This window comes from Panulirus ornatus, chromosome 19 (genome assembly GCF_036320965.1).
Source record: "Panulirus ornatus isolate Po-2019 chromosome 19, ASM3632096v1, whole genome shotgun sequence".
In the NCBI taxonomy this organism is placed as follows: domain Eukaryota; kingdom Metazoa; phylum Arthropoda; class Malacostraca; order Decapoda; family Palinuridae; genus Panulirus; species Panulirus ornatus.
Genome location: NC_092242.1, coordinates 54,749,901 through 54,776,872, shown reverse-complemented (window position 1 = coordinate 54,776,872; position 26,972 = coordinate 54,749,901). Strand labels below are relative to the sequence as shown.

Here is a 26,972-nt window from a genome sequence, read left to right as displayed (position 1 = left end):
CTGTCTTTTCTTTTGCCTCACCCACAAGTTGATTGCTGTCCTTCTGTCCACAAACATACAATCTCTCCTTGTCACACATAACCCTGACCAAAACTTAACTCACACAACTTATTCTTCTTAACTCTAGATTTTTCCTGTGCTGAACACTATGCACCAGCCCTGCCTTTTGACAAAATGGTAGGAGCAATAGGTAAAAGTGTTAGGTTGGAACGTTTGACAGTTGCATTTAGTAGAAACATTTGGCAGAAGTAGCATGTAGATATGTTAGACAGGAATATTAGCTAGGAGAAGTTGGTAGGAATATTAGATAGGAGACCCTGTAAACACTGCACTTGATTCTCCCTCTGTCATTAGCCTCTTAACGGAAAGGCACTTAAGGCTAGATAGCAGCACTGGAATTCACCAGTTATGGACACTATTTTGCTGTGGCCTCCTCCTTGTGGGAGTTCCCATAGGGAACAGGCATTAGAGATGTAAGTAAATAGATAGAGTATATCATGAATTACTGAAGAAAATACCCAAAAAAGTAGCATGCTTTCCTTCATTTTAATGTGGGAGGGTATATTTGGAGCCCTGAATGGTAACAAGAAACCTCTTTATCTATGAATGGTTATATAGTTTTCTTCCAGGAATTATTTCATTGTGCATTTACTGAACCACATTACACACTTTATATTTCCTGCATCAGCAAAGCAGAACCAGGATCAGGCAAAGAATAACCTCATTTTCTTACATCCACTCACTAGCTGTAATATATAATACACTGAAACCAGAGCCCCTTATGCACAACCAGGCTTGACAAACCTTTCTGTTGTTTCTCTTACCCACTTCATAAGTCCTGGTTCAGCCCATTGACAGTCCTTAGTCCCATGTATACTACATTACTCCAGTTCACTCTTTCCCTGGCATGCCTCACAACCCCCTGCATGCTCAGTCCCTAGACCTTCAAAGGATCTTTCACTCCAGTCCATCCTTTCACCTTCTGCTTGGTTCCTTCATATTCCTTGTTTCCTCCAATGCTGACATGCATACTCTGAATGTGTCCCAACCATTTCAGTCCACTCTTTTCAGCTCTGTTATATGTACTCCTTGTACTTGCACTGCTCTCGTACCACATCATTTCTTATTCAGTTAACTCTCTTCACACCACATGCTGTCCTCAAACATTTGATATCCAACACATCCACCCCCTTCTTTACATTTTAGCTTTAGGCCTATGTTTTGCATCCATACATCACCAGTGGGGTTACTATACCATCAAACATACCCATCTTTACCTCTCTTTCCACACATTCTTCCATGGACATAGGACTTTTTCTCCCTTACCCACCTTATTGTTCACTTCAGCTCCCATGGTTACATTTCCTGCCCCATCCACTTCCAGGTATGTAAAATTCACCACTTCCTCTAAGATCTCTCCATTTAAATTCACACTTCAAAACATGTTTCTTTTCACTGCTAAACCTAATAACCATGTTTTTTATTCATGTTTACTCTCAACTTTCTCCCTTTCCACAGTCTCCCAAACTCATACACCAGCTGCTGCAATTTTCACTCAAGACCACTACCAGCACCAAGTCATTAACGAACAACATCTGACACATGAGCCTCCTCCCCAATAGACTGCATACCTGTTCCTCCCTCACCACCCCATCCATAAACCAATTAAACAGCCATGGGGATACACATCTGTAATGCAAACCCACCTTCACCTGAAACTACTCACCCTCGTCTCTTCCTTACTCACATACATGCCTTACTCTCTTGATGAAAACTTCAGTGCTTCAAGCAGCTTTCCTTCCACATCATGTATTCATAATGCCTTCCACAGAGAATCTTTGTCAACCCTATGATAAGTCCTTCAGTTACTTTAAGTATTTTTCTCACACAATCTTCTCAAAGCAAACACCTGATCCACACATCCTTTGCCTCTCTAAGTATTTCTCTCACACAGTCTTCCCAAAGCAAACACCTGATCCACACATCCTTTGCCTCTCCCGAAGCCACATTTTTCCTCCCCTCTGAAACTCCCTGTATTCTACCATCATTTCAGTCACTACTATCCCACAAAGTTTACCAGGTACACTCAGTTGACTTATACCTTTGTAATTTGAACATTCACTCTTGTTCTTCCAGCATTCATACAGTGCCACTATACAGGCTTGCTGCCAGTTCTTGGGCACCTCTCCCTGAGTTACATGTTCCTTAAAAATCCTAATTAATCAATTAACAGTACAATCACCCTCTTTCTTAAGAAATTCAACTACAGTCCCATCCACTCTTGTCACTTTGCCACACTTCTTTTTATGTGATGCTTTCACCACTTTTACTCTTTTCATAATTTTTTTTTTTCATGATTCTCTTACTTCGCATACCCCCATTTCCAAAACATCCCACATGTCACCCTGTCATTGAACACATTTAGCAGTCCTTCAAAATACTCAGCTCATTTCTTTCTGTTACCACATCTGCATTTGTCCCTTTCACCAATGTTCCCATTTGTTCTATTGTTTTCCTCACACTCTGAATGTCCTTCCAAAATATTTCCTTAATTTCCTTAAAGTTTGCTGATACTCACTCATCCCAATTCTGATTTTCCCTCTTTTTCGTCCCTGTACCTTCCTCTTGACCTTCTGGCAATTTTTGTTATAAATCTCCTTATCAAGTACTCCTTTCCTGCAAATAATGCCTATCCACCTCTTTTTACTCATTAAACAACTTAACTTACTCATCCCACCTTTCACCATTCTTTTTCACCTTCCTCATCCCATCTTTCACCACTCTTTATCACCTTCCTCGTCCCACTTTTCACCACTCTTTCTCACCTACTGCATGCCACACTTTTCACTTGCACATGTGAGCAGTGCTTTCCTTAACACCTTCCACTCTTCACCCACTCCCATTTGCTCTCACTTTTGCCTTTCTACACTTGTCGACTGGTGTCTTTTTTCAAAAGCCTCTGTTCTTAGCTCACCAGTTTTACAACTTTCCTTTTACCCAATTCATTTCTTCATCTCCTAGAGCCTTTACAAACCTTCTCCCATGTCTCCACCAAGCAGTGATCAGACATCCATCCAGTGGCTCTTCTCTATACATTCATATCTAAGAGTCCCTTCTCTGCATGCTTGTTGATTTATACGTAATCCAGCGATGCCCTTTTATCATGTTTCTACCGAACTATGTATATTTGTCTGTGTCCCTCTCTTTGAACAGGTATTCCCAGTTACCAGTCCTTTTTCAGCACATAGCTCCACAAGCTGCACACCATTCTTTTCCACAACATTGGATACCCCTTGCACTCCTTCCCTCACCTCCCAGTTATACTCTTATCTCCCACATTATCCTTTCTCACATTCATATCACCTATTGCTGATACTCAGTCCCATGTATCAGAACTGCTGATACACTCACCTCAGCTCCATCCAGAATGCTCACCTCTCTTCCTGTCCTCTCAATTCTCATAATTGCTCATGTTACCCACATCAGTCTAGACCTCACTTCTTACACTTTTTTCACGTTCTCACAACTCCTGCTGTGGCAGTGCTAGCCCTTCCTTTGCTCTCACCCCTAACTTTGACCCTAAGACATTCTTTCCCTTCCCTTTTAGCTTTTTTCGCTTAGAGCTGGAACATGGAGGTTCCTCTCCTCAGACATACTACTTGTCTCTCCTTTCATCTTGTTTTGATTACATCCACACACATTTAGACATCCAAGCCTGAGCCTACATAGAGGATGTGCACTCCTTGCTTGGATCCTTCTGTTTCAACTCTTGCTTCTACCCCCATAAGTCGCCTACAACATGTACGAATACATGGGAAGTATTCCCTCTCCCCTATCCCCAGGGATTGTGTCCTCTTTATTTGCCATCTACATCATATAGGGAACACGTGGGAAGTATTAATTCTTCCCTGCCCCAGAGAAAATTTCAAACATCCCATATGTATTATTAACATATTCTTTACATATTCATTTTTTTTTTGTTCTTTGTGCATTATTTATGTATGTACATGCCATTTATATACACGGAACAATGTTTACATTAGTGAATGAAAATTACCATCATTTTCTTCATATATATAAAAATGATACAAGAGAAACTGTTTCATGTGCTAAAAAAAATATTGTTATATTTTCTACATAGATTTGGCTTCCTGCTATGATAATGCAGTTACATTTTCTTAGACCAGTTTAGGTATGTATGTGTTGTGTGAAATTTATTCCAGCTTTGGTGTTAGGTTGCTGTTGATAACTGTGGATTAGATGTTGAGTCATACTTTATCTGGAAATTTAAATGGGGATGCAAAAGTATAATGCCACAAGTGTGGCATGGTGCAACATACTGCATAATGTAACAGTGGTGGCACATTGCAGTGAAAGGATTAATTGTAGAGTGAATATTATTCTGTCAATTATTTATCCTTCTATTTTGTTCATGTAGGTGTATCCCATCCAAATACGGAAGATGGTGAAATTGAACCTACATCAGTCAAATACAAGCCAGAGAGACTTGTCAGTTTTCCTGGATTCAATGATCCTGTTCCTCGAGGTGTACGAGATGTGAGTACAGTCAACTTTCATATGTTTTGTAGTTAGTTCTACAACACATGTAGTTTTAATCTATCTATCTGTCTATATCTCTGATGCCTATTTCCTTCAGGAACTTCCTCAGTGGGGTGGCCATGGCAATAGAGCCTTCATAACTAGTGAACTCCAATTCTGCTTCTTAACCTTTTGTGCCTCACCCTTAAAAGGCCATGGGCAGAGGGCCAGTCTGGCACAGTGTTTGCAAAGGTTCCTGCCTAATGTTCTTACTAAATACTTCTACCTGTTGTTCCTGCCTAGTATTTCTACCTAATGTTTCTACCTAATAGTCCTACCTAAATGTTCCTACCTTCTAATTTTATCAATTGCTCCTACCATTTTACCAAAAGGCAGGGCTAGTGCATAGCATTTACCACAGGAAAATCTAGAGTAACACAGAATGAGCTGTGTAAGCTAAGTGTTTTCAAATGTTGTGCGTGACAAGGAAAGATATATTGTATAGCAGTCCAGCAGTCCACCTGTAATTCTTTCCAATAGAAGGAACAGAGCAAGGACTTCTGTGGTGAAGCAGTTAGCATTCCTGACCACGACGCACTCATGGGCCACCCAGGGTTGGGCAACTAGGATCGCATCCTGGTTGTGACAGTTTATCTTCAGTTAACCCAGCTGTTCATCCACCCTTAGGGGTTGGTTGATAAAATGGTTAACTGGTGTACAGTTTAGGGTATATATGTATATAGCATTAATGGGATGACTTCAATTAGGGCTTCAGTTGCCCATGCCATCTCAGCTAACATAAGAAAAAAAAAGGAGCCAAGTGAGGAATTTCCCTTTGAGGCTATGTCATCTGTTTCTGATGCTACTTTACTTGCGTAGGTAATGGGGAGTATGTATGAAAAGAAAATCCTGTGACATGAGAATTGTAGCAAATACTCTCAAGTTTTTGCATTTTTCACTTACTTATTCCAGGCATGTGTAATACATACTTTTGTACATAAAACGTTATTTTCTAGTATATAAGACTGTATAGTGCTTTTGAAAGATGTGTGACAGACTTCCCTGGTCTGTGGTCTCTTAAGTAGCACTCATGATTTACTCTACTTCTAGCATGAAAGGAATTTTCCTTTTGCTACATGAACAAAATTAACATGTAATGATACTGTACATAGTACTGTATGATGATATGGCAAATAACTCAAAATAGAGCTCTTAGAACATTCATTGAGTGCTTAGCAACCACTTAGTGAAACAATGATCTTCCTAATACAATCCTACCTCAATGTGCTCAGCACTCAATTCTTTGCAAAAGCATTTGACCCCTCCCACCCAAACAACCCCCAGGAAGAAATTTAAAAAACCTACCTAACCCTATCACTTCAGCTACCTTTACTCTCAGTTCTCCTCACCATCAGCAAATGTAACACATAACACAACACACACAAACTTAACTACCCCTCAACTCAAACACCACCCCACCATACATCCATCCATCAGAAAACCCCACTCCTGAAAAACACAATCACTTTTTCCTGTCTATACTCTGAACATGACCCATACCTACATTACTACAAACATAAATTCAGTACATTTATAATTGCCCCAAGATCCATTTTTAGGAAAGAGGCCTGTTTTACCCAGGACCTCCTTTCCAGAGGTTTCTGCAATGTAAAACTGCTTTTTCAAGTGATGGATTCCAAGAGTGAAAAGTTCTTTGTTGAGACTGTACTCCCAGTAATACAGCCTCACTGTATATATATATATATATATATATATATATATATATATATATATATATATATATATATATATATATATATATATATATATATATATATATATATTTTTTTTTTTCATACATGTTTACTGTTCCCTGCATTGGCAAGCTAGCTCCAGGAAGAGATAAATTGCCTCATTTTCTCATATCCATTCTCTCTCTGTCATGTATAATGCACCAAAACCAGAGCCCCAATCCATGACCAGGCCCCACAGAGTATTCCATGGCTTCCCCTGATCACTTCACATGCCTTGGTTTAGCCCATTGACCACATAGCATCCCCTATATTACACATTGTTCTCTTCCATGCACAACTTACACCATCCTGCATGTTCAGGCCTCAAACACTCAAAGCATCATTCACTCCATCCTTCCACCACCTTGGTTCCCCCTTTTTCTTATTCCCTCCACTTCTATCTGATATGTACACCCACATAGTCATCATCTCTTGACTCATCCTTTCCATATGTTCAAACCATTTCAGCACTCCCTCTTTGGCTTTCTCATACATACTCCTCTTACTACCACCTCTATCTTACCCTATCATTTCTTACTTGATAAACTCTCCTCACACTACATATTGTCATCAAACATGTCATATCAGATACATATACCCTTATCTGTACATTTTTATCTAAGACCCATGTTTCACATCCATATAATACTGACAGGATTACTATACCATCCAACATACCCATCTTTGCCCTTAACCTATGAGGACAGTGACCTCCCTTTCCTTACATTCCACAGTGTGACAGGACATTTGCCCTCTCACCCATCGTATGGCTCACCTCAACTTCCATTTGATGCCATGTTCACTCTCAAATATATATAATGCCCCACATCCACAAGATTCTCTCCATTCATAAACAGACAAAGAATGGCCCATCCACTAATTTTTTTTGTACGTATTCACCATTTCCTGCATTAGCGAGGTAGCATTAAGAACAGAGGGCTGAGCCTTAGCGGGAATATCCTAACTTGGCCCCCTTCTCTGTTCCTTCTTTTGGAAAAAATTGAAATGGGAGGGGAAGATTTCCAGACCCCTGCTCCCTCCCCTTTTAGTCGCCTTTTACGACATGCAGGGAATACATGGGAAGTATTCTTTCTCCCCTATATACATAAACATCCATACACACACATATACATACATATACATATCACCATATACATACATATACATACACAGACATATACATATATATGCATATACATATTCATACTTGCTTGCCTTCATCCATTCCTGTCACTACCTCGCCACACAGGAAATAGCATAACGAGGTCTTAAGAGGATATGTGTGGGAGATAAGTTGCTAGAAACAGTGAAAAGTTTTTACCAAGGATGTAAGGCATGTGTATGAGTAGGAAGAAAAGAGAGTAATTGGTTCCCATTGAAGGTAAGTCGTGGCAGGGGTGTGTGATATCCCCATAGTTGTTTAATTTGTTTATGGATGGGGTGGTTAGAGAGTTAAATGCAAGAGTGTTAGAGAGAGGGGAAAGTATACATCTGTTGGGGATGAGAGGGCCTGGGAAGTTGGAGAGAGGGGCAAGTATGCAGTCTGTTGGGGATGAGAGGGCCTGGGAAGTTGGAGAGAGGGGCAAGTATGCAGTCCGTTGGGGATGAGAGGGCCTGTGAAGTAAGTCAGCTGTTCACTGTTGATACAGCTCTGGTGGGTGATTCGAGGGAGAAACTACATAAGTTGATGACTGAGTTTGGAAAAGTTTGTGAAAGGAGAAAGTTGAGAGTAAATGTGAATAAGAGCAAGGTTTTCAGTTTTAGTAGGTTTGAGGGACAAGTAAATTGGGATGTAAGTTTGAATGAAGAAAAATTGGAGGAAGTGAAGTGTTTTAGATATCTGGGATTGGAATTAGCAGTGGATGGAACCATGAAAGCAGAAGTAAGTCACAGAGTGGGGGAGGGGGCAAAGGTTCTGGGAGCGAATGAAGAATGTGTGGAAGGAGAGAATGTTATCTCAGAGAGCAAAAATAGGTATGTTTGAAGGAATTGTGGTTCCAACAATATTATATAGTTGCGAGGCATGGGCTATGGTTAGGATTGTATGGAGTAGGGTGGATGTGTTGCAAATGAAATGTTTGAGGACAATATTTGGTGTGAAGGTGGTTTGATCGAGTAAGTAATGAAAGGGCAAGAGAGATGTGTGGAAATAAAAAGAGAGACCAAATTAGAGGTGGAAGGATGGAGTGAAAACGATTTCGAGCAATCAGGGTCTGAACATGCAGGAGGGTGACAGGCATGCAAAGAATAGAGTGAATTGGAACAATTTGGTATACCATGGTTGAGGTAGTGTCAGTGGACTGAATCAGGGCATGTGAAACATTTAGGGTAAACCATAGAAAGGTCTGTGGGGCGTGGAAGTGGATAGGGAGCTGTGCATTAAACATGACAGCTAGAGACTGAGTGTTAATGAATGTGGCTTTTTTTTTGTCTGTTTTCCTAATGCTACCTCTCTGAAGCAGGGGGTAGCGATGCTGTTTCCTGTATGACTGATAAGCGCCAGGAATGGATGAAGGCAAGAAAATATGAATATGTACATGTGTATATGTGTGTATGTGTATGTATATGTATGTATATGTTGATATGTTTATGTATGTATATGAGTGTATGGGTGTTTATGTATGTATATGTATACATGAGTAGATGGTCCATTCTTTGTCTGTTTCCTGGTGCTACCTTACTGATGCGAGAAACAGCGATTAAGTATAATGATAATGACGATAATGATAATAATAATACACATAGGATGGTATATTAGTTCATGCATTCTTGTTGAGAGAACTGACTAGGGTGTGCTGAATTGGTTCAGACATATGGAGAGGCATTGTTAAAGAAAGACTGCTTGAGTGAAAGGAGCAGGGCAGATGTTAAAGGAGCTAGGGATGAAGGGTTTAAGGTTTCAGGGCCTAATCATGCAGGAGTGTGAGAGACCTGCATTGGGTAAAATGAATTGGATCAATGTATTATATACAGGTGATGTACTGTCAGTGGTCTGAACTAGGCCATATAAAGCAATCAAGGTAAACCATGGAATAGGGGTATTAGAGAGTGGATGTGTGTAAGTAAAGCCATTACATGATTGTTCCTTACACTATCTCTTTAAGGCAGGATATGCAATTAGAATTAAAGAAAAATAGCCTTATGATCTTGGAAGTATTCAAGTACTGGTCCATTTATTCCTATTCAGTGGAATTGTTTATCATGTGTTTGTAAGCTTTTGTTGTACATAGTAACTGATTTAAAGATTTCTAGAATTTAGTTGATCTTTGTGTATTGCATCTTATTCTGAAATTACAGACAAGATCAAATCCAATCTAATTTTGCTTATTTTGTACTCTGGTCCAGATCATCGTCAATCTTTAAAGTGAACTGTCACTTCATTGAATTTGAATGGAAATCAGGCAGACTTGTTATCAAAGGCAATGTATACCCAAGATATAGATCAGTTTGAATGTTCTGTATTTGATGACTGTCTCTCTAATAAGTTTAAGTAGGAGTTTTGGGTTGCTGGTAGCTTTGTTCATTATATATATTTTTTTTCATTCCTGAATGGACAACCAACTTCTTAGGAATTTATTAAATTATAGTTGTATGTAGGTGAATCCACCGCTAAAGAAATAATGTTCTTTTAGGAGTGCCATCGGTACAATTTCCCACCAATGCAGCATCATCATCAGAGAACAGAATTTTTACGATTTATGAACATGAACAAGGCAGAGGCATACAGGAAAAAGAAACTCAAAGACTCACAACTGAGGAGTGAGGCTGTAGATGCAAATGTGACTTCTTCATCTGAAATGGAGGTTGATGGTAAGATGCAGGAACATTTTCAAGCTACCTAATTTTTATTTAAAATTTTTTAAACTATATTGATATGTTCTCTTTGATATACAGATATAGTCTTTTGTGCAGATTTACTTTTATTATATGATTTCACAGCAAAATACTGTGTCTTTTCATCAGATCAAGAATGATGCAGTCAGTATCTTTGGATTCAATGACTTCTTCACTTTTAACTTGTTTTTCATATCTGGCCCTAAAATATATGCCTTTGTCAACTCCCAAGGCACCAGATTGGAATAAAGGGAATATTCTCTCTTCCCATGGCAGTTCTCTTCCTTAGCTACATTTATTCGCATCCACTGGATAATGTACTACACAGTCTTTTAGTTTCCATCTTTTTTTACTGTTTTAGCAACAAATTTTACAGTGTAAATGCACATTGCTTCTTGGAGCAAACTTTGCTTAAGAATGGTTTAGTCTCTGTGTATCCAGCAAGCCATTTAAACTTCTGGTTTGCTTTAGTTTGCTTTTATTTCAGATGGTAATTATCTTATATTTATATGTAGATCTGTTGCATCTGGAAGTACACATATGAGATTGTCGTGATGCTTATTCAGATTGATCCATATCTTTTAGGAAAGTTAGGTAAATGTAGCTTAATAGATGCTTTCAAATAGCTTGGTTTAATTTTGATGGTTGTAACCAACTTTATGATAATGATACTATTTTTCAAAGTTGAATTTATTTGGTATTTGCCCAGTTTTTAGGCATCCACGTGTGACATACACCATACGTTAAAAGTAATTATAATGATAAAATATAACCTTCGGATAAGGGCATGTCATAGAAGGTGATTGAGGGGTTTGGAAGCCTTCCCTCTTTTATATTATCTCTTTCTAAAAGCAGGAATACAGAAAGAATTCAAGCAAGGATATTTTTTTAGACTTAGGCTTTGGTGTATGAATGGACTAAGGATGGAAAGAAGGGAGAAGTATATGATATATTTGATGAGAGAAACTGGATTGTTCTGGCTGAGCATAACAGAGTTCAAGGGTAAGGGGATATTGTAGTTTGGGAATGTTCAGGGGATAAAATTCAGGATTAGTGAGAGAACAAGAGTTAAAAAAGGGATGGCACTTCAAGAGCAGAATGAACTATGATATACCCAGACTTTGTAAAAGGTTTGACAGATATGACCATGGTGTCGTAGCACATTAAATGCAAAAGATGCCCCACAGACCATTCCATGGTTTACCCCAGACATTTCATGTGCCTTGGTTCTGTCCATTGACAGCACATCGACCCTGGTATACCACATCATTCCGGTTCACTCTATTCCTTGCACGCCTCTCACCCTCTTGAACCAGTTTACTATGTATTATCATGTAAACCTTTCTTTTTCTATATAATCTAGTCCCTTGAGCTGCAGGAACCCAAAGAACAGTCTTGGGTAACACCAGGGCTCTTTCATAGAGATGGGTCTTGGGATAATTTTGAATGAATGAATGAATGTTGTATAATGTAATATTTCTTCATTGTGGTAGGGAATGAATTTTAAAAGAAAAAGTGAAAAGAAATATTCTGTATTAATAAGATGTGTGAAAATAGCAGTCATCTGCATACACATGTTTACAGGAATTATAGATTTTTTCTTCTTTCATACTTGATCACCATTTCACACATTATTGAGGTAGATAAGAACAGACAGAGAAAGGCACATTTGCTCATATCTATTCTCTAGCTGTCATGTGTAATGTACTCATAATATTCACTGTTCACTGGTATAGGGGAGAAAGACTTCTACCTCTGTATTTCCTGCATGTCATAAAAGGCGACTAAATGGGACCGGAATGGGGTGTTCCCCTTCTTGAATTTCAGTTTCTAAAAGATGGAGCAGAACGATAGATTTAGTATTATATTTCCTCTGGACATATAGAGAGAATGAGTGAGAAAAGATTGTCAAAGAGGGTAGAGGTGGAGGGAACAAGGAGAAGCAGGAGATCAAATTGGAGGTGGAAGGATGGACTGAAAATAATTTTGAGCGATCGGGGCCTGAACATACAGGAGGGTGAGATGCCTGCAAGGAATAGAGTGAATTGGAATGATGTAGTATACTGTGGCCGACATGCTGTCAATTGACTGAACCAGGGCACATGAGGCGTCTGGGACAAACCATGGAAAGGTCTGTGGGGCCTGGATGTGGATAGGGGGCTGTGGTTTCAGTGCATTACACATGTCAGCTAGAGACTGAGTGTGAACGAATGAGGCCTTTTGTGTCTGTTTTCCTAGTGCTACCTTTCTGAAGCAAAGGGTAACAATGCTGCTTCCTGTGGGGTGGGTTAGCACCAGGAATGGATGAAGGGAAGAAAGTATGAATATGTACATGTTTATATATGTATATGTCTGTGTATGGAAAGGATCACAATTTTGCGCGTGATCAAGATATTCCTATGAATCCACAGGGAAAATGAAACACGAAGTTCCCAAGTGCACTTTTGTGTAATAATCTTATCATCAGGGGAGACACAAGAGAGAAAGATAACAGTCATTTGATATACATCGAAGAGACGAAGCTAGGACGCCATTTTGGACAATCACATGTTTACCAAATGGCGTCCTAGCTTCATCTCTTCGATGTATATCAAATGACTGTTATATTTCTCTCTTGTGTCTCCCCTGATGATGTGATTATTACACGAAAGTGCACTTGGGAACTTTTTGTGTTTCATTTTCCCCGTGGACTCATAGGAATGTCTGTGTATGTGTATATATGTATATATTTTTTATATTAATTTTGCTTTGTCGCTGTCTCCCGCGATTGCGAGGTAGTGCAAGGAAACAGATGAAAGAAATGGCCCAACCCACCCCCATACACATGTATATACATACACGTCCACACACGCAAATATACATACCCATACATCTCAATTTACATATATATATATATACACACACAGACACATACATATATACACATGCACACAATTCACACTGTCTGCCTTTATTCATTCCCATCGCCACCTTGCCACACATGGAATAACATCCCCCTCCCCCCTCATGTGTGCGAGGTAGTGCTTGGAAAAGACAACAAAGGCCCCATTTGTTCACACTCAGTCTCTAGCTGTCATGCAATAATGCCCGAAACCACAGCTCCCTTTCCACATCCAGGCCCCACAGAACTTTCCATGGTTTACCCCAGACGCTTCACATGCCCTGGTTCAATCCATTGACAGCACGTCGACCCCAGTATACCACATCGATCCAATTCACTCTATTCCTTGCATGCCTTTCACCCTCCTGCATGTTCAGGCCCCGATCACTCAAAATCTTTTTCACTCCATCTTTCCACCTCCAATTTGGTCTCCCACTTCTCCTCGTTCCCTCCACCTCCGACAAATATATCCTCTTGGTCAATCTTTCCTCACTCATTCTCTCCAAGTGCCCAAACCATTTCAAAACACCCTCTTCTGCTCTCTCAACCAAGCTTTTTTATTTCCACACATCTCTCTTACCCTTGCATTACTTACTCGATCAAACCACCTCACACCACATATTGTCCTCAAACATCTCATTTCGAGCACATCCACCCTCCTGCACACAACTCTATCCATAGCCCACGCCTTGCAACCTTACAACATTGTTGGAACCACAATTCCTTCAAACATAGCCATTTTTGCTTTCGGAGATAATGTTCTCGACTTCCACACATTCTTCAAGGCTCCCAGGATTTTCGCCCACTCCCCACCCTATGATTCACTTCCGCTTCCATGGTTCCATCCGCTGCCAGATCCACTCCCAGATATCTAAAACACTTTACTTCCTCCAGTTTTTCTCCATTCAAACTTACCTCCCAATTGACTTGACCCTCAACTCTACTGTACCTAATAACCTTGCTCTTATTCACATTTACTCTTAACTTTCTTCTTTCACACACTTTACCAAACTCAGTCACCAGCTTCTGCAGTTATCTCACTTGAATCAGCCACCAGCGCTGTATCATCAGCGAACAACAACTGACTCACTTCCCAAGCTCTCTCATCCCCAACAGACTTCATACTTGCCCCTCTTTCCAAAACTCTTGCATTTACCTCCCTAACAACCCCATCCATAAACAAATTAAACAACCATGGAGACATCACACACCCCTGCCGCAAACCTACATTCACTGAGAACCAATCACTTTCCTCTCTTCCTACACGTACACATGCCTTACATCCTCGATAAAAACTTTTCACTGCTTCTAACAACTTGCCTCCCACACCATATATTCTTAGTACCTTCCACAGAATATCCCTATCAACTCTATCATATACCTTCTCCAGATCCATAAATGCTACATACAAATCCATTTGCTTTTCTAAGTATTTTCTCACATACATTCTTCAAAGCAAACACCTGATCCACACATCCTCTACCTTTTCTGAAACCACACTGCTCTTCCCCAATCTGATGCTCTGTACATGCCTTCACCCTCTCAATCAATACCCTCCCATATAATTTACCAGGAATACTCAACAAACTTATACCTCTGTAATTTGAGCACTCACTCTTATCCCCTTTGCCTTTGTACAATGTATATATGTATATGTATATGTATATATGTATATGTTGATATGTATTTGTATGTATATGTGTGTCTATATGCGTTTATGTATATATATATGTGTATATGAGTGGATTGGCTATTCTTCATGTGGTTCCTGTCGTTGCCTCGCTGACGTGGGAAACAGCGATTAAGTATGATAGATAAAATGAAAAAATAATTTTTTCAGCACTTGTTTGTAAATGAATGATCACAGCAGTTGATATTTGTAGTATTAAACTTCATACTTGCTTTGAGATGATTGTTACAAATTTATTATTATCATAGATGTATACATACTGCTAGTTGTATGTGCCTTGTTCTCCTAGAGTGATGCTGAATAGGCTAACCTCCTTGTACACAAGTTATGATAGGGTTAAGTTCTAATTTTCTTTACAACTTTATGAGCCTGATCCACCCCATGAAATTAGGAATGGAGTTTATCATAACAGGTAGATAGAAATATTAAATTTTTTGAAATAAATCATGGTAATAGAGATTATGATCATGAATATGCTTGATGTGTATTAGATAGACTTTCTTTCTTGAAACAGAGAGTGGAATAAACAAAGCAGCAGAGATTGTGTTCAACCCTCCATTGCCTGAGGATCCTTTACCTCCACCTCCTCCATTGGAATGTCCCTCACCACCACAAGTGAAAGTGAGTATTGTGAATTAATTTTTATGGTGATATTTGATGACATTTGACAGTAAAATTGTTAGGTGTGGTACTTTAAGGTAAGAGTCAGAATTCAAATTCCCTTGAAAAAATTGCGTTATTACTTTGGAGGAAGTAAAGTGTTTTAGATATCTGGGAATGGATCTGACAGCGGATGGAACCATGGAAGCGGAAGTGAATCATAGGGTGGGGGAGGGGGCGAAAATTCTGGGAGCCTTGAAGAATGTTTGGAAGTCAAGAACATTATCTCGGAAAGCAAAAATGGCTATGTTTGAAGGAATAGTGGTTCCAACAATGTTGTATGGTGATATCCATAGCGTGGGCTATGGATAGAGTTGTGCGCAGGAGGGTGGATGTGCTGGAAATGAGGTGTTTGAGGACAATGTGTGGTGTGAGGTGGTTTGATCGAGTATGTAATGTAAGGGTAAGAGAGATGTGTGGAAATAAAAAGAGGTGGTTGAGAGAGCAGAAGAGGGTGTTTTGAAATGGTTTGGTCACATGGAGAGAATGACTGAGGAAAGATTGACCAAGAGGATATATGTGTCAGAGGTGGAGGGAACGAGGAGAAGTGGGAGACCAAATTGGAGGTGGAAAGATGGAGTGAAAAAGATTTTGAGTGATTGGGGTCTGAACATGCAGGAGGGTGAAAGGCATGCAAGGAATAGAGTAAATTGGAACGATGTGGTATACCGTGGTCGACGTGCTGTCAATGGATTGAACCAGGGCATGTGAAGCGTCTGGGGTAAACCATGGAAAGTTCTGTGGGGCCTGGATGTGGAAAGGGAGCTGTGGTTTCAGTGCGTTATTACATGACAGCTAGCTAGAGACTGAGTGTGAACGAATGGGGCCTTTGTTGTCTTTTCCTAGCGCTACCTTGCACACATGAGGGGGGAGGGGGTATTCTATGTGTGGCAAGGTGGTGATGGGAATAAATAAAGGCAGACAGTATGAATTATGTACATGTGTATATATGTATATGTCTGTGTGTGTATATATATGTGTACATTGAGATGTATAGGTATTTATATTTGCGTGTGTGGATGTGTATGTATATACATGTGTATGTGGGTGGGTTGGGCCATTCTTTCGTCTGTTTCCTTGCGCTACCTCGCTAACACGGGAGACAGCGACAAAGCAAAATAAATATAAAAAATACTTCTTTTGGAAAGGCTAAGACCCACAAAATTTAGCCTGTGCATCTCGTGTCAGAATATGAAAATATGAGATATTGTGAATGCAAGGAATTATCCACAGACGAGATATAAAACAGAAAGGTACACATAGGTAAGTTCCCTCCTAGTATTATAAAATTATTTTACTTCAGATACGTAAATTACATACATATACTTACACACACAGCTAAAGGTGTGTTAAAATTGTTTGAATAAATGGAAAGGTTGACTAAGAGGGTTTATATGTCAGAAATGGTGAGAACAAAGAAAATGGGAAACAAAGGAGAAGGTGGAAGGATGGGGTGAGAGATGCCTGCAGGATTAGGGCCTGAACATACATCAGGGTGCTAGGCATACAAGGGGTAGAGCATATTGGAGGGATGTGGTAGACAGGGGACGAAGTGCTATCATTTTCTGGTTTCAGCGCATTATACATGTCAACTAGAGAGTAGATGTAAGGGAATGAAGCCATTTCTTTTTCTCTTCCTGGCATCACTTCACTAACATGGGAAATGATGAACATTCATGAAAAAATATTCACATAATATACTGTATAATTACATAAAAACTACCTGAAAACTATAATTAACCTACAATTTTGAAAGTGTCTTAGCTATCTTTGCTAACAGTATTGATCATGGAAGAACCTCTTACTATACTGGCACAGAATTAGGGGCTGTCAGCATTTAGAATTTTATCATTGTTCATTCTGCTCACTCATTACCGTAACTTAATCAGAGTACTGTACCTGTGTACAACCCTATCAAATCATTCTTCCCTATTCACATTGTTCAGTTATCTCATTTTTTGCAAAGATGCAACTAGATGCTACAAGAAAATATGCAAGAAACTTATTAGATGTCAGAAATATACCAGAGTAGTGGATAAATGAAACAGAACAAATAAAGAAATTGCAATTGCTGACTTTATACAAATGTTTGAAAAGTTTTGAGACTGGAAAGTTCAGTAGAGAAGGCCCCATAAATGTTGAACTCCCTTACTTCATTGCACAAATAGCTAAAAATGAGCAGTTACACACACACACACTAACAAAATCAGATCAAGTACAGACATACTGACAAAAATCAGAACAATTACAGCATATTGAACTGCAGATTGCCGTTTGTGATTATGTTTGTAAGCGAACCTACTTCAACTTTCTCCCACTGTCACATTACATTTTAGCATTTCATTCTTTTTCTCATCATATGCTGTAAGTAAAGTCAGCTGCTAAGCAGGAGGCATATGATGTATAATGTAAACTGCCACCGTACCCATCAAGCAGTGGCAGTCATTCAAACATTTGCCAGATTGCAACATTCTTCTTTATTAACTCTTGATATATGTTCAGAACAGACTACCTGTAATGATAAAGGAGAATGGAATTGAACATTACTTTTGTACAGTACACTTGTAACAGTGCAGTGTGCTATATTCACTGCTCACTCACTGCTAATAAGTTGACTTTTCTGGTACAAGTATTACTGTTACTTCATTGTTACTGTGGTGTTTTTAACAGTATTTTAATCATAAAATAGAAATAAAACTGAAAAATATCAAATCATTCGGCAACAACAGTGAGGCTGGTAGCTTCAAGGCCTCCACCACAACACACTCCTTCACAATACATAGTACACACACACACACACACACACACAACCAAGTAATTGACTTTTTAGTGTGATTACATGACTGCCTTGCACTTCTACTGTGCTCTTTTTAAAAGTATAGGAATTATAGAATGGCAATGATAAAATATTAGAAAATCACACCAAATAGCAAGCCAGAGAGATGAGTGTGGAAGGACTCACCAATGCTTAACACACACCACCGCCAGTGAGTTGACTTTGTTTACCTACACAGTAGCTTTGATATTGTGTTAAAGAAACATATAAAAGAATGAAGGATTCCTATCAAGCTACAAGCATATAGGAGGAAGGTAAAGGAGGATAGTAAGTGATGATACCTGTAATCACCTTTTAAATGAATGCCTTGCATTCTTACTGTGTTGGCTTTAGCAGCACAGTAACTGTAGTGTAGTAATAATGATGTTTTTAGAAACTGATAAAGTAAAGAAATTCATATAAAGTATTTAGAAACTGATAAAGTAAAGAAATTCATATAAAGTGATATTGTTTTGCTGGCAGTTTAAATGCCAGTATAGGAGGCTTTTTGGGATGGGTTTCTGGTAAAATAACAATTTTGTTATTGTCCAGCAGTTGACTGTTTTTACATTCATTACATATATACATATTTGAATATGCATATATGTTGTGTTGTGTGGTTGCAGGACGTAGGCTGTAGATGGGGTTGTGCGGAGGAGGGTGGCTGTGTTGGAAATGAGATGTTTGAGGACAATGTGTGGTGTGAGGTGGTTTGATCGAGTAAGAGATGAAAGGGTGAGAGAGATGTGTGGTAATGAAGAGAGTGTGGTTGGGGGAGCAGAAGACGATGTGTTGAAGTGGTTTGGTCACGTAGAGAGGGTGAGTGAGGAAAGATTGACACAGAGGATGTGTGTCAGAGATGGAGGGAACGAGGAGCAGTGGGAGACCAGATAGGAGGTGGAAGGATGCAGTGAAAACGATTTTGAGTGATTGGGGCTTGAACATACAGGAGGGTGAAAGGCGTGCGAGGAATAGTGTGAATTAGAGCGATGTGGTGTACCAGGGTCAACGTGCTGTCAGTGGATTGAACCAGGACATGTGAAGCATTTGGGGTAAACCATGGAAAGTTTAGTGGGGCCTAGATGTGGAAAGGGAGCTGTGGTTTCAGTGCATTATTCATGACAGCTAGAGACTGAGTGTGAACGTTTGTGGCCTTTGTTGTCTTTTCCTAGCGCTGCCTCGCGTGTGTGTGGGAGGTGCCATTTCATGTGTGGCGGGGTGGCATCGGGAATGGATGAAGGCAGCAAGTATGAATATATACATGTGCATATATGTATATGCCTGTGTATGTATATGTATTGTATACGCTGAAATGTATAGGTATGTAAATGTGCATGTGTGGGCATGTATGTATATACACATGTATGTGGGTGGTTTGGGCCATTGTTTCGTCTGTTTCCTTGCGCTACCTCGATGACGCAGGAGACAGCAACAAAGTATTATATAAGAAATAATAATAATGCGCTACCTTGCTAACGTGGGAGACAGCGACAAAGTATAATGAAAAAGATAATAATGATATTTGAATATTTAAAGTTGTACATTATTTCAACTTTTTTTTTTCTGGAAAAAATACAACATAATGAATGCTATATCTTGGAAAGAAAAACATTAGTGTTTGGCAAGGACCACAAGCATTATGAGAATGCATATGGTCATAGAGCTATTCTTAATAACTGAAGAAGGCAATAACACTTCTTCGGTTGGTGGATATAGCTTGACATTGATGGCTTCATTGACCTTGTCAATTGATAAGTGTACATTGCAAGCAAGGGAGTAGTAGTGAGGCCTCAGTAAAGACACTGGATGTGAGGACCAGGTGTTTGCTTTGAAAAAGCCAGTTATGATAATAGGAGTGACTAAGTTAACAAAATGGGAATTTCAAAATTTCATATTATTAAAGGATTCAGAGCATTTAGGAAGAAAAGACATGTTGTAGAAGACTCAGAGATTGTGCAGTAGAGAAAAGGAAATTTTCTTTTTGCTTGTTTGATTTTTTCAGGTTCTTGATGTCGAAGAGGGAGAGATATGTGAAGACTCACAAACTTCATTGAGTGATTTGGAGGCAAAGAGACTCAAGATACTTAAAGAACTGGAAGACTCCACATCTCAAACTGCATGTGCAGAAGAGGACAAGTCCCAGAAAGACAAAGACAGTAGAGTTGTGATCACAGGTAATGATGAACAGTGTGGTGAAAACTCTGAAGACAGCAGAATGTCAGGTAATTCTGCTGCTGACTTAAGTCAGTCTGAAAATTCCAGTAATGAATTTAATGAAAATGTGAAGAAACATAAACGTCATCATCGATCTCATTCAAAAGGATTCAAGTTTGGGGCTGTAATTCCTGAATCCAGCACACCCTTCAAAGTTCTCCCAACTGCAGAGAAATGGGCAGTTGATGTTTCTGATCATATCAATTTCGAAAATCTCCCTAATGCTTTGGGAACATGGGATAAAATGAAAGGAGTTATGGGCAAAGTGAAGAAGCAGATGCATGAGTTACATAATGACGATGAATAAACTTGAACAATTAAAATGAAAGAATTTCGGAATTTTGGCTTGTAGATAAGGATATGGAAGTGGTAGGTCTAGTTTAAGGATTCTTAAGAAGTAATATTTATTATGATTAGATCATTATTTTATTGAATTACATCTTTAATATTTCAAAAACCATACTGTTAGGTTCAGCAGATCATGATGTGAGCATAGTACACTACCTTCTTAACATAAGATAAAAGATTCATTCATAGAGCATGATGAATTTGTCAGGGTGTGACTCTAGAATGCTCAGGGTTAGTCACTGCCTTCTATTTGTTACATGTACCTGACAGCATCTCACTAGGGACTGTTAGTTTGGTATGGAAAAGATTAAGAATAGTTAAAGCACCCCAGGTTTTCACAAAAGAAGTCAGTTGTATAAAAAAAAATTTACTTTATATTCAAGTATACCATTTCACTTTTGATCAGTATTAGATATTTTGAGACAAAGAAAATTATTGGTTCATGATGTTTTCAGTAAACTTTTAGTTATGCAAGAAAGTAAAGCCTTTTAGAGGTGCAGTATTACTTTTTTGGTATCATTTTTTTTTTGAACAAGGACTATCCATATTCCATATTTTGAAGCAGGGAATGTATACTGTATAGGATTTGATAATTATATTTCTTTTTCATACATGTTTGCCATTTTCTGCATCAGCAAGATAGCACCTGGAACTGACAAAGAAAGACCTTATTCATTTACATCCATTCTCCAGTTGTCATGTGTACTGTAGAAAACCATAACACCTTATCCATAATCAGGCCTCACAGACCTTTCTGTGGTCTACTCTGGCTGCTTCATATGCCTTGGTTCAATTGATTGACAGCACTATGTTCCCTATGCCAGATTACTTAAACTCTCTCTCTGTCTCTCTCTCTGTTTCTGTCTCTCTCTCTCTCTCTCTCTCTCTCTCTCTCTCTCTCTCTCTCTCGATTGATCGATTAATTGATTGATTACCATTTCCCATGTTAGCGAGATAGCAACAGGAACACACAAATCAAAACCGCAACTGTTCTTATCCATTCTCTAGATTTTGTGTGTAATTTACCCAAACCTCAGCTCCATATACCACATCTGTCCAATTCACCGTCTCTGGCATGCTTTTCACCCTGCTGCATGTTCAAGCCCTGGTCACTCAAAATCTTTTCCACTCCATCCATCTCCAATTTGATCTCACCATTCTCCTTGTTCCCGCCACTTCAGCTACATATATCTTCTTTTGTCAGCTTTTCCCCACTCATTCTCTCCACATGTCCAAACCATTTCGGTGCACCTATTTCCTGTGTGGTGGGGTAGTGACAGAAATGGATAAAGGCAAACAAGTATGAATATGCACGTTTGTATACATGTATATGTATGTTTATGTTGATATGTATATGTGTGTGTAGGGGCGTTCATATATATATATATTTGCGTATATGAGTGGATGGGCCATTCTTTGTCTGTTTCCTGGCACTACCTCGCTGATGTGGGAAACAGCAATTAAGTATATTAACAGATTTTTTTCAGTTATACTTAACCGCCGTCTCCCGCGCTAGCAATGTAGAGCAAGGAAACACGAAGAATGGCCTCACCCACCCACATACACTTGTATATACATAAACTCCTACACATGCACATATACATACATATACATTTCAATATATATATATATTTTTTTTTTCTATACACATTTGGCATTTCCTGCATTTGCAAGGTAGCAGTAAGAACAGAGGACTAGCCTTACAGGTAACATCTTCACTTGGCCCCCTTCTCTGTTCTAATGCAGGAGACAGCAACAAAGCAAAAATAAATAAATAAAACAATTTATTTGTTTTTATTTTTTTTTGTTTTATTTTGCTTTGTCGCTGTCTCCCGCGTTTGCGAGGTAGCGCAAGGAAACAGACGAAAGAAATGGCCCAACCCACCCCCATACATATGTACATACATACACGTCCACACACGCAAATATACATACCTATACATCTCAATGTACACTTATATATACACACACAGACATATACATATATACACATGTACATAATTCATAGTCTGCCTTTATTTATTTCCATCGCCACCTCGCCACACATGGAATAACATCCCCCTCCTGCCTCATATGTGCGAGGTAGCGCTAGGAAAAGACAACAAAGGCCCCATTCGTTCACACTCAGTCTCTAGCTGTCATGTAATAATGCCCGAAACCCCAGCTCCCTTTCCACGTCCAGGCCCCACAGAACTTTCCATGGTTTACCCCAGACGCTTCACATGCCCTGATTCAATCCATTAACAGCACATTGACCCTAGTATACCACATCGTTCCAATTCACTCTATTTCTTGCACACCTTTCACCCTTCTGTATGTTCAAGCCCTGAACGCTCAAAATCTTTTTCACTCCATCCTTTCATCTCCAATTTGTCCTCGCACCTCTCCTCGTTCCCTACAGCTCTGACATGTATATCCTCTTTGTTAATCTTTCCTCGCTCATTCTCTCCACGTGACCAAAACATTTCAGTACACCCTTCTCTGCTCTCTCAACCACACTCTTTTTATTACCACACATCTCTTACCCTTACATTACTTACTCGATCAAACCACCTCACACCACATATTCTCCTCAAACACATTTCATTTCCAACACATCCACCATCCTCCATGCATCCCTATCTATAGCCCTTGCCTCGCACCCACATAACATTGTTGGAACCATTATTCCTTCAAACATACCCATTTTTGCTCTTTTGAGATAACGTTCTCACCTTCCACACATTCTTCAACACTCCCAGAACCTTCGCCCACTTCCCCACCCTGTGATTCACTTCCGCTTCCATGTTTCCATCTGCTTCTAAATCCACTCCCAGATATCTAAAACACTTCACTTCTCCAGTTTTTCTCCATTCAAACTTACCTCCCAATTAACTTGTCCCTCACCCCTACTAAACCTAATAACCTTGCTCTTATTCACATTTACTCTCAGCTTTCTTCTTTCACACACTTTACTAAACTCAGTCACCAGCTTTTGCAGTTTCTCACCCAAATGAGCCACCAGTGCTGCATCATCAGTGAAAAACAACTGACTCACTTACCAAGCCCTATCATCCACAACAGACTGCATACTTGCCCCTCTCTCCAAATCTCTTGCATTCACCTCCCTAATAATCCCATCCCCAAACAAATTAAACAACCATGGAGACATCACTCACCCCTGCTGCAAACTGACATTCACTAGGAACTAGTCACTTTCCTCTCTTCCTACCCATACATATGCCTTACATCCTTGATAAAGACTTTTCACTGCTCAACTTACCTCCCACACCATATACATAATACCTTCCACAAATCATCTCTATCAACTCTATCATATACCTTCTCTAGATCCATAAATGTTATATACATATCCATTTGTTTTTCTAAGTATTTCTCACATACATTCTTCAAAGCAAACACCTGATCCACACATCCTCTACCACTTCTGAAACCACACTGCTCATCACCAATCTGATGCTCTGTACATGCCTTTACCCTCTCAATCAATACCCTCCCATATAATTTCCTAGGAGTACTCAACAAACTATACCTCTGTAGCTTGAACACTCACCTTTATCCCCTTTGACTTTGTACAATGGCACTATGCATGCATTCTGCCAATCCTCAGGCATTTCACATTAACTATACATACACTGAATATCCTTACCAACCAGTGAACATCACTGTCACCCCCCTTTTTTAATAAATTCCACTGCAGTACCATCCAAACCTGCCACCTTGCCGGCTTTCGTCTTTCGCAAGGCTTTCACTACTTCTTCCCTGTTTATCAAACCATTCTCCCTGACCCTCTCACTTCGCACACCACCTTGAGCAAAGCTCCCTATATCTGCCACTCTATCATCAAACACATTCACCAAACCTTCAAAATACTCACTCCATCTCCTCACTTCACCACTACCTGTTATTACCTCCCCATTAGCCCCCTTCACTGATGTTCCCATTTGTTCTCTTGTCTTACGCACCTTATTTACCTCCTTCAAAAACATCTTTTTATTCTCCTTAAAACTTAATGATACGCTCTCACCCCAACTCTCATTTGCCCTCTTTTTCACCTCTTGCACCTTTCTCTTGACCTCCTGCCTCTTTCTTTTATACATCTCCCAGTCATTCGCACCACTTCCCTGCAAAAATTGTCCAAATGCCTCTCTCTTCTCTTTCACTAGCAATCTTACTTTTTCATCTCACCACTCACTACCCTTTCTAATCTGCCCACCTCTCACCTTTCTTATGCTATATGCATCTTTTCACAAGCCATCACTGCTTCCCTAAATACATCCCACTCCTCCCCCACTCCCCTTACATCATTTGCTTTCACCTTTTTCCATTCTGCTCTCAATCTCTCCTGGTACTTCCTCACACAAGTCTCCTTTTCAGGATCACTTACTCTCACCACTCTCTTCACCCCAACATTCTCTCTTCTTTTCTGAAAACCTCTACTAATCTTCACCTTTGCCTCTACTAGATAATGATCAGATATCCCTCCAGTTGCCCCTTTCAGTGTGTGTGTGTGTGTCTGTGTCTATGTATATATTATCCCTGGGGATAGGGGAGAAAGAATACTTCCCACATATTCCCTGTGACTAAAAGTGGAGGGAGCGGGGGCTGGAAATCCTCCCCTCTTGTTTTTGATTTTCGAAAAGAAGGAACAGAGAAGGGGATCAAGTGAGGGTATACCCTCTTAGGCTCAATTCTCTGTTCTTGACGCTACCTCGCTAATGTGGGAAATGGCGAACGTGTTTGAAAAAATATATTTATATATGTATATATATTGAACCAGGGTATGTGAAGCGTCTAGGGTAAACCATGGAAAATTTTGCGGGATCTGGATGTGGAAAGGGAGCTGTGGTTTCAGTGCATTACACATGACAGCTAGAGACTGAGTGTGAACTAATGTGGCCTTTGTTGCCTTTTCCTAGCGCTACCTCACGTGCAGGCAGGGGGAAGGGGGTGCCATTTCATATGTGGCGAGGTGGCAGTGGGAATGGATGAAGGCAGCATGTATGAATATGTACATGTGTATATATGTATATGTCTGTGTATGTATATGTATGTATAGGTTGAAATGTATAGGCATGTATATATGCATGTGTGGGCATTTATGTATATACATGTGTATGTGGTTGGGTTGGGCCATTCTTTTGTCTGTTTCCTTGTGCTACCTTGCTGACATGGGAGACAGCAACAAAGTATAATAAATGATAAATGAAAGTATATTTGTATATATAAGTATAAAATGGGTAAGTTAAAAAATTGAAGGAGTGTACTCAAAAGAAATATGTGAGAACTAGTCCATGAATGTACATTAACTTTTATATTATTCAAACTGATATGTCTTTGATATGGACACTAAAGGTACAATATGGTTCATTCCTTGGTTCATTGAATTATTTATTTTTTTATTGTATTGTTTCTAAAATGACTATATTGTACTAGAATGTATGTATAATTTTAATAAGATGATTGAATTAGTAATCTGTAATAGATCCACATACCCAGTGTTACAGATGTAACATTCAAAGTTTAAAGTACAAGCATACTGAACCTCTATGCAGCCACTTGTGTCAGAGTTTGTGACACAAACTCGTAGCTGATGAGCACCTCATTCCTGAGCAGGTGTATAATGTATTTCATTTACTTATTTAATTTACACTTAATATTTGTTTAATTTAAATTTCTAGCAGTCCATGGTATACTTTAGACACATGGGAGATGTGTAATTAGTGGGTTAGAGGTGTGTTGATGAATTATCATTATGTGACCATGGTTGGTCTGGCAAAATGATTAATTCAGCAAGGCTTTGGAACCAAGAGTGCCGGAAAATCGGTGGTGTACCTATACAAGTACATAGTGTACCAAATATGATGCAAACGAAAAGACATTGATGCAGTATGAACAATAGATCTTGTTATCTGAATAGTTCCATGAACTCCTTTGAGTAAAATAATGAGCCAAGCACAACTGAGAGTTGATGACTAAGCTTCGATTCATATAAACTTCACTAACTCAGCAAGCTGCTGTACTGTGTGGTCTAGCTGGTAGTGGAGACACACAAGCTGACAGCTCTTGGAAGCAAAAAACAAAGTAATCCAACATTGCAGTGTAGGGCAAGCAGGTCAAGTTCTGAAGTTAGCCTGAGATAGTTTATAAATCAGATAGACTGCTTTTGACTCAACTCTGTTAAGTAAGGATGCAGAG

At 39.4% G+C, this 26,972-nt stretch overlaps 1 protein-coding gene across 2 annotated transcripts in view; it reads left to right on the top strand.

Annotated features, from left to right (window-relative positions):
• LOC139755515 (zinc finger CCHC domain-containing protein 8 homolog) overlaps positions 1-26,741 on the top strand; it is a 67,937-nt gene extending 41,196 nt beyond the window's left edge. For both annotated transcript variants that reach the window (XM_071673898.1, XM_071673897.1), the window contains exons 9-12: positions 4,439-4,557; positions 9,965-10,142; positions 15,252-15,358; positions 20,215-26,741. In XM_071673898.1, coding sequence (XP_071529999.1) covers positions 4,439-4,557; positions 9,965-10,142; positions 15,252-15,358; positions 20,215-20,733 — 923 coding nt within the window. In that variant the 3' untranslated portion in view covers positions 20,734-26,741. The remainder of the gene's footprint in view (positions 1-4,438; positions 4,558-9,964; positions 10,143-15,251; positions 15,359-20,214) is intronic.
• The last annotated feature ends 231 nt before the right edge of the window (positions 26,742-26,972 follow it).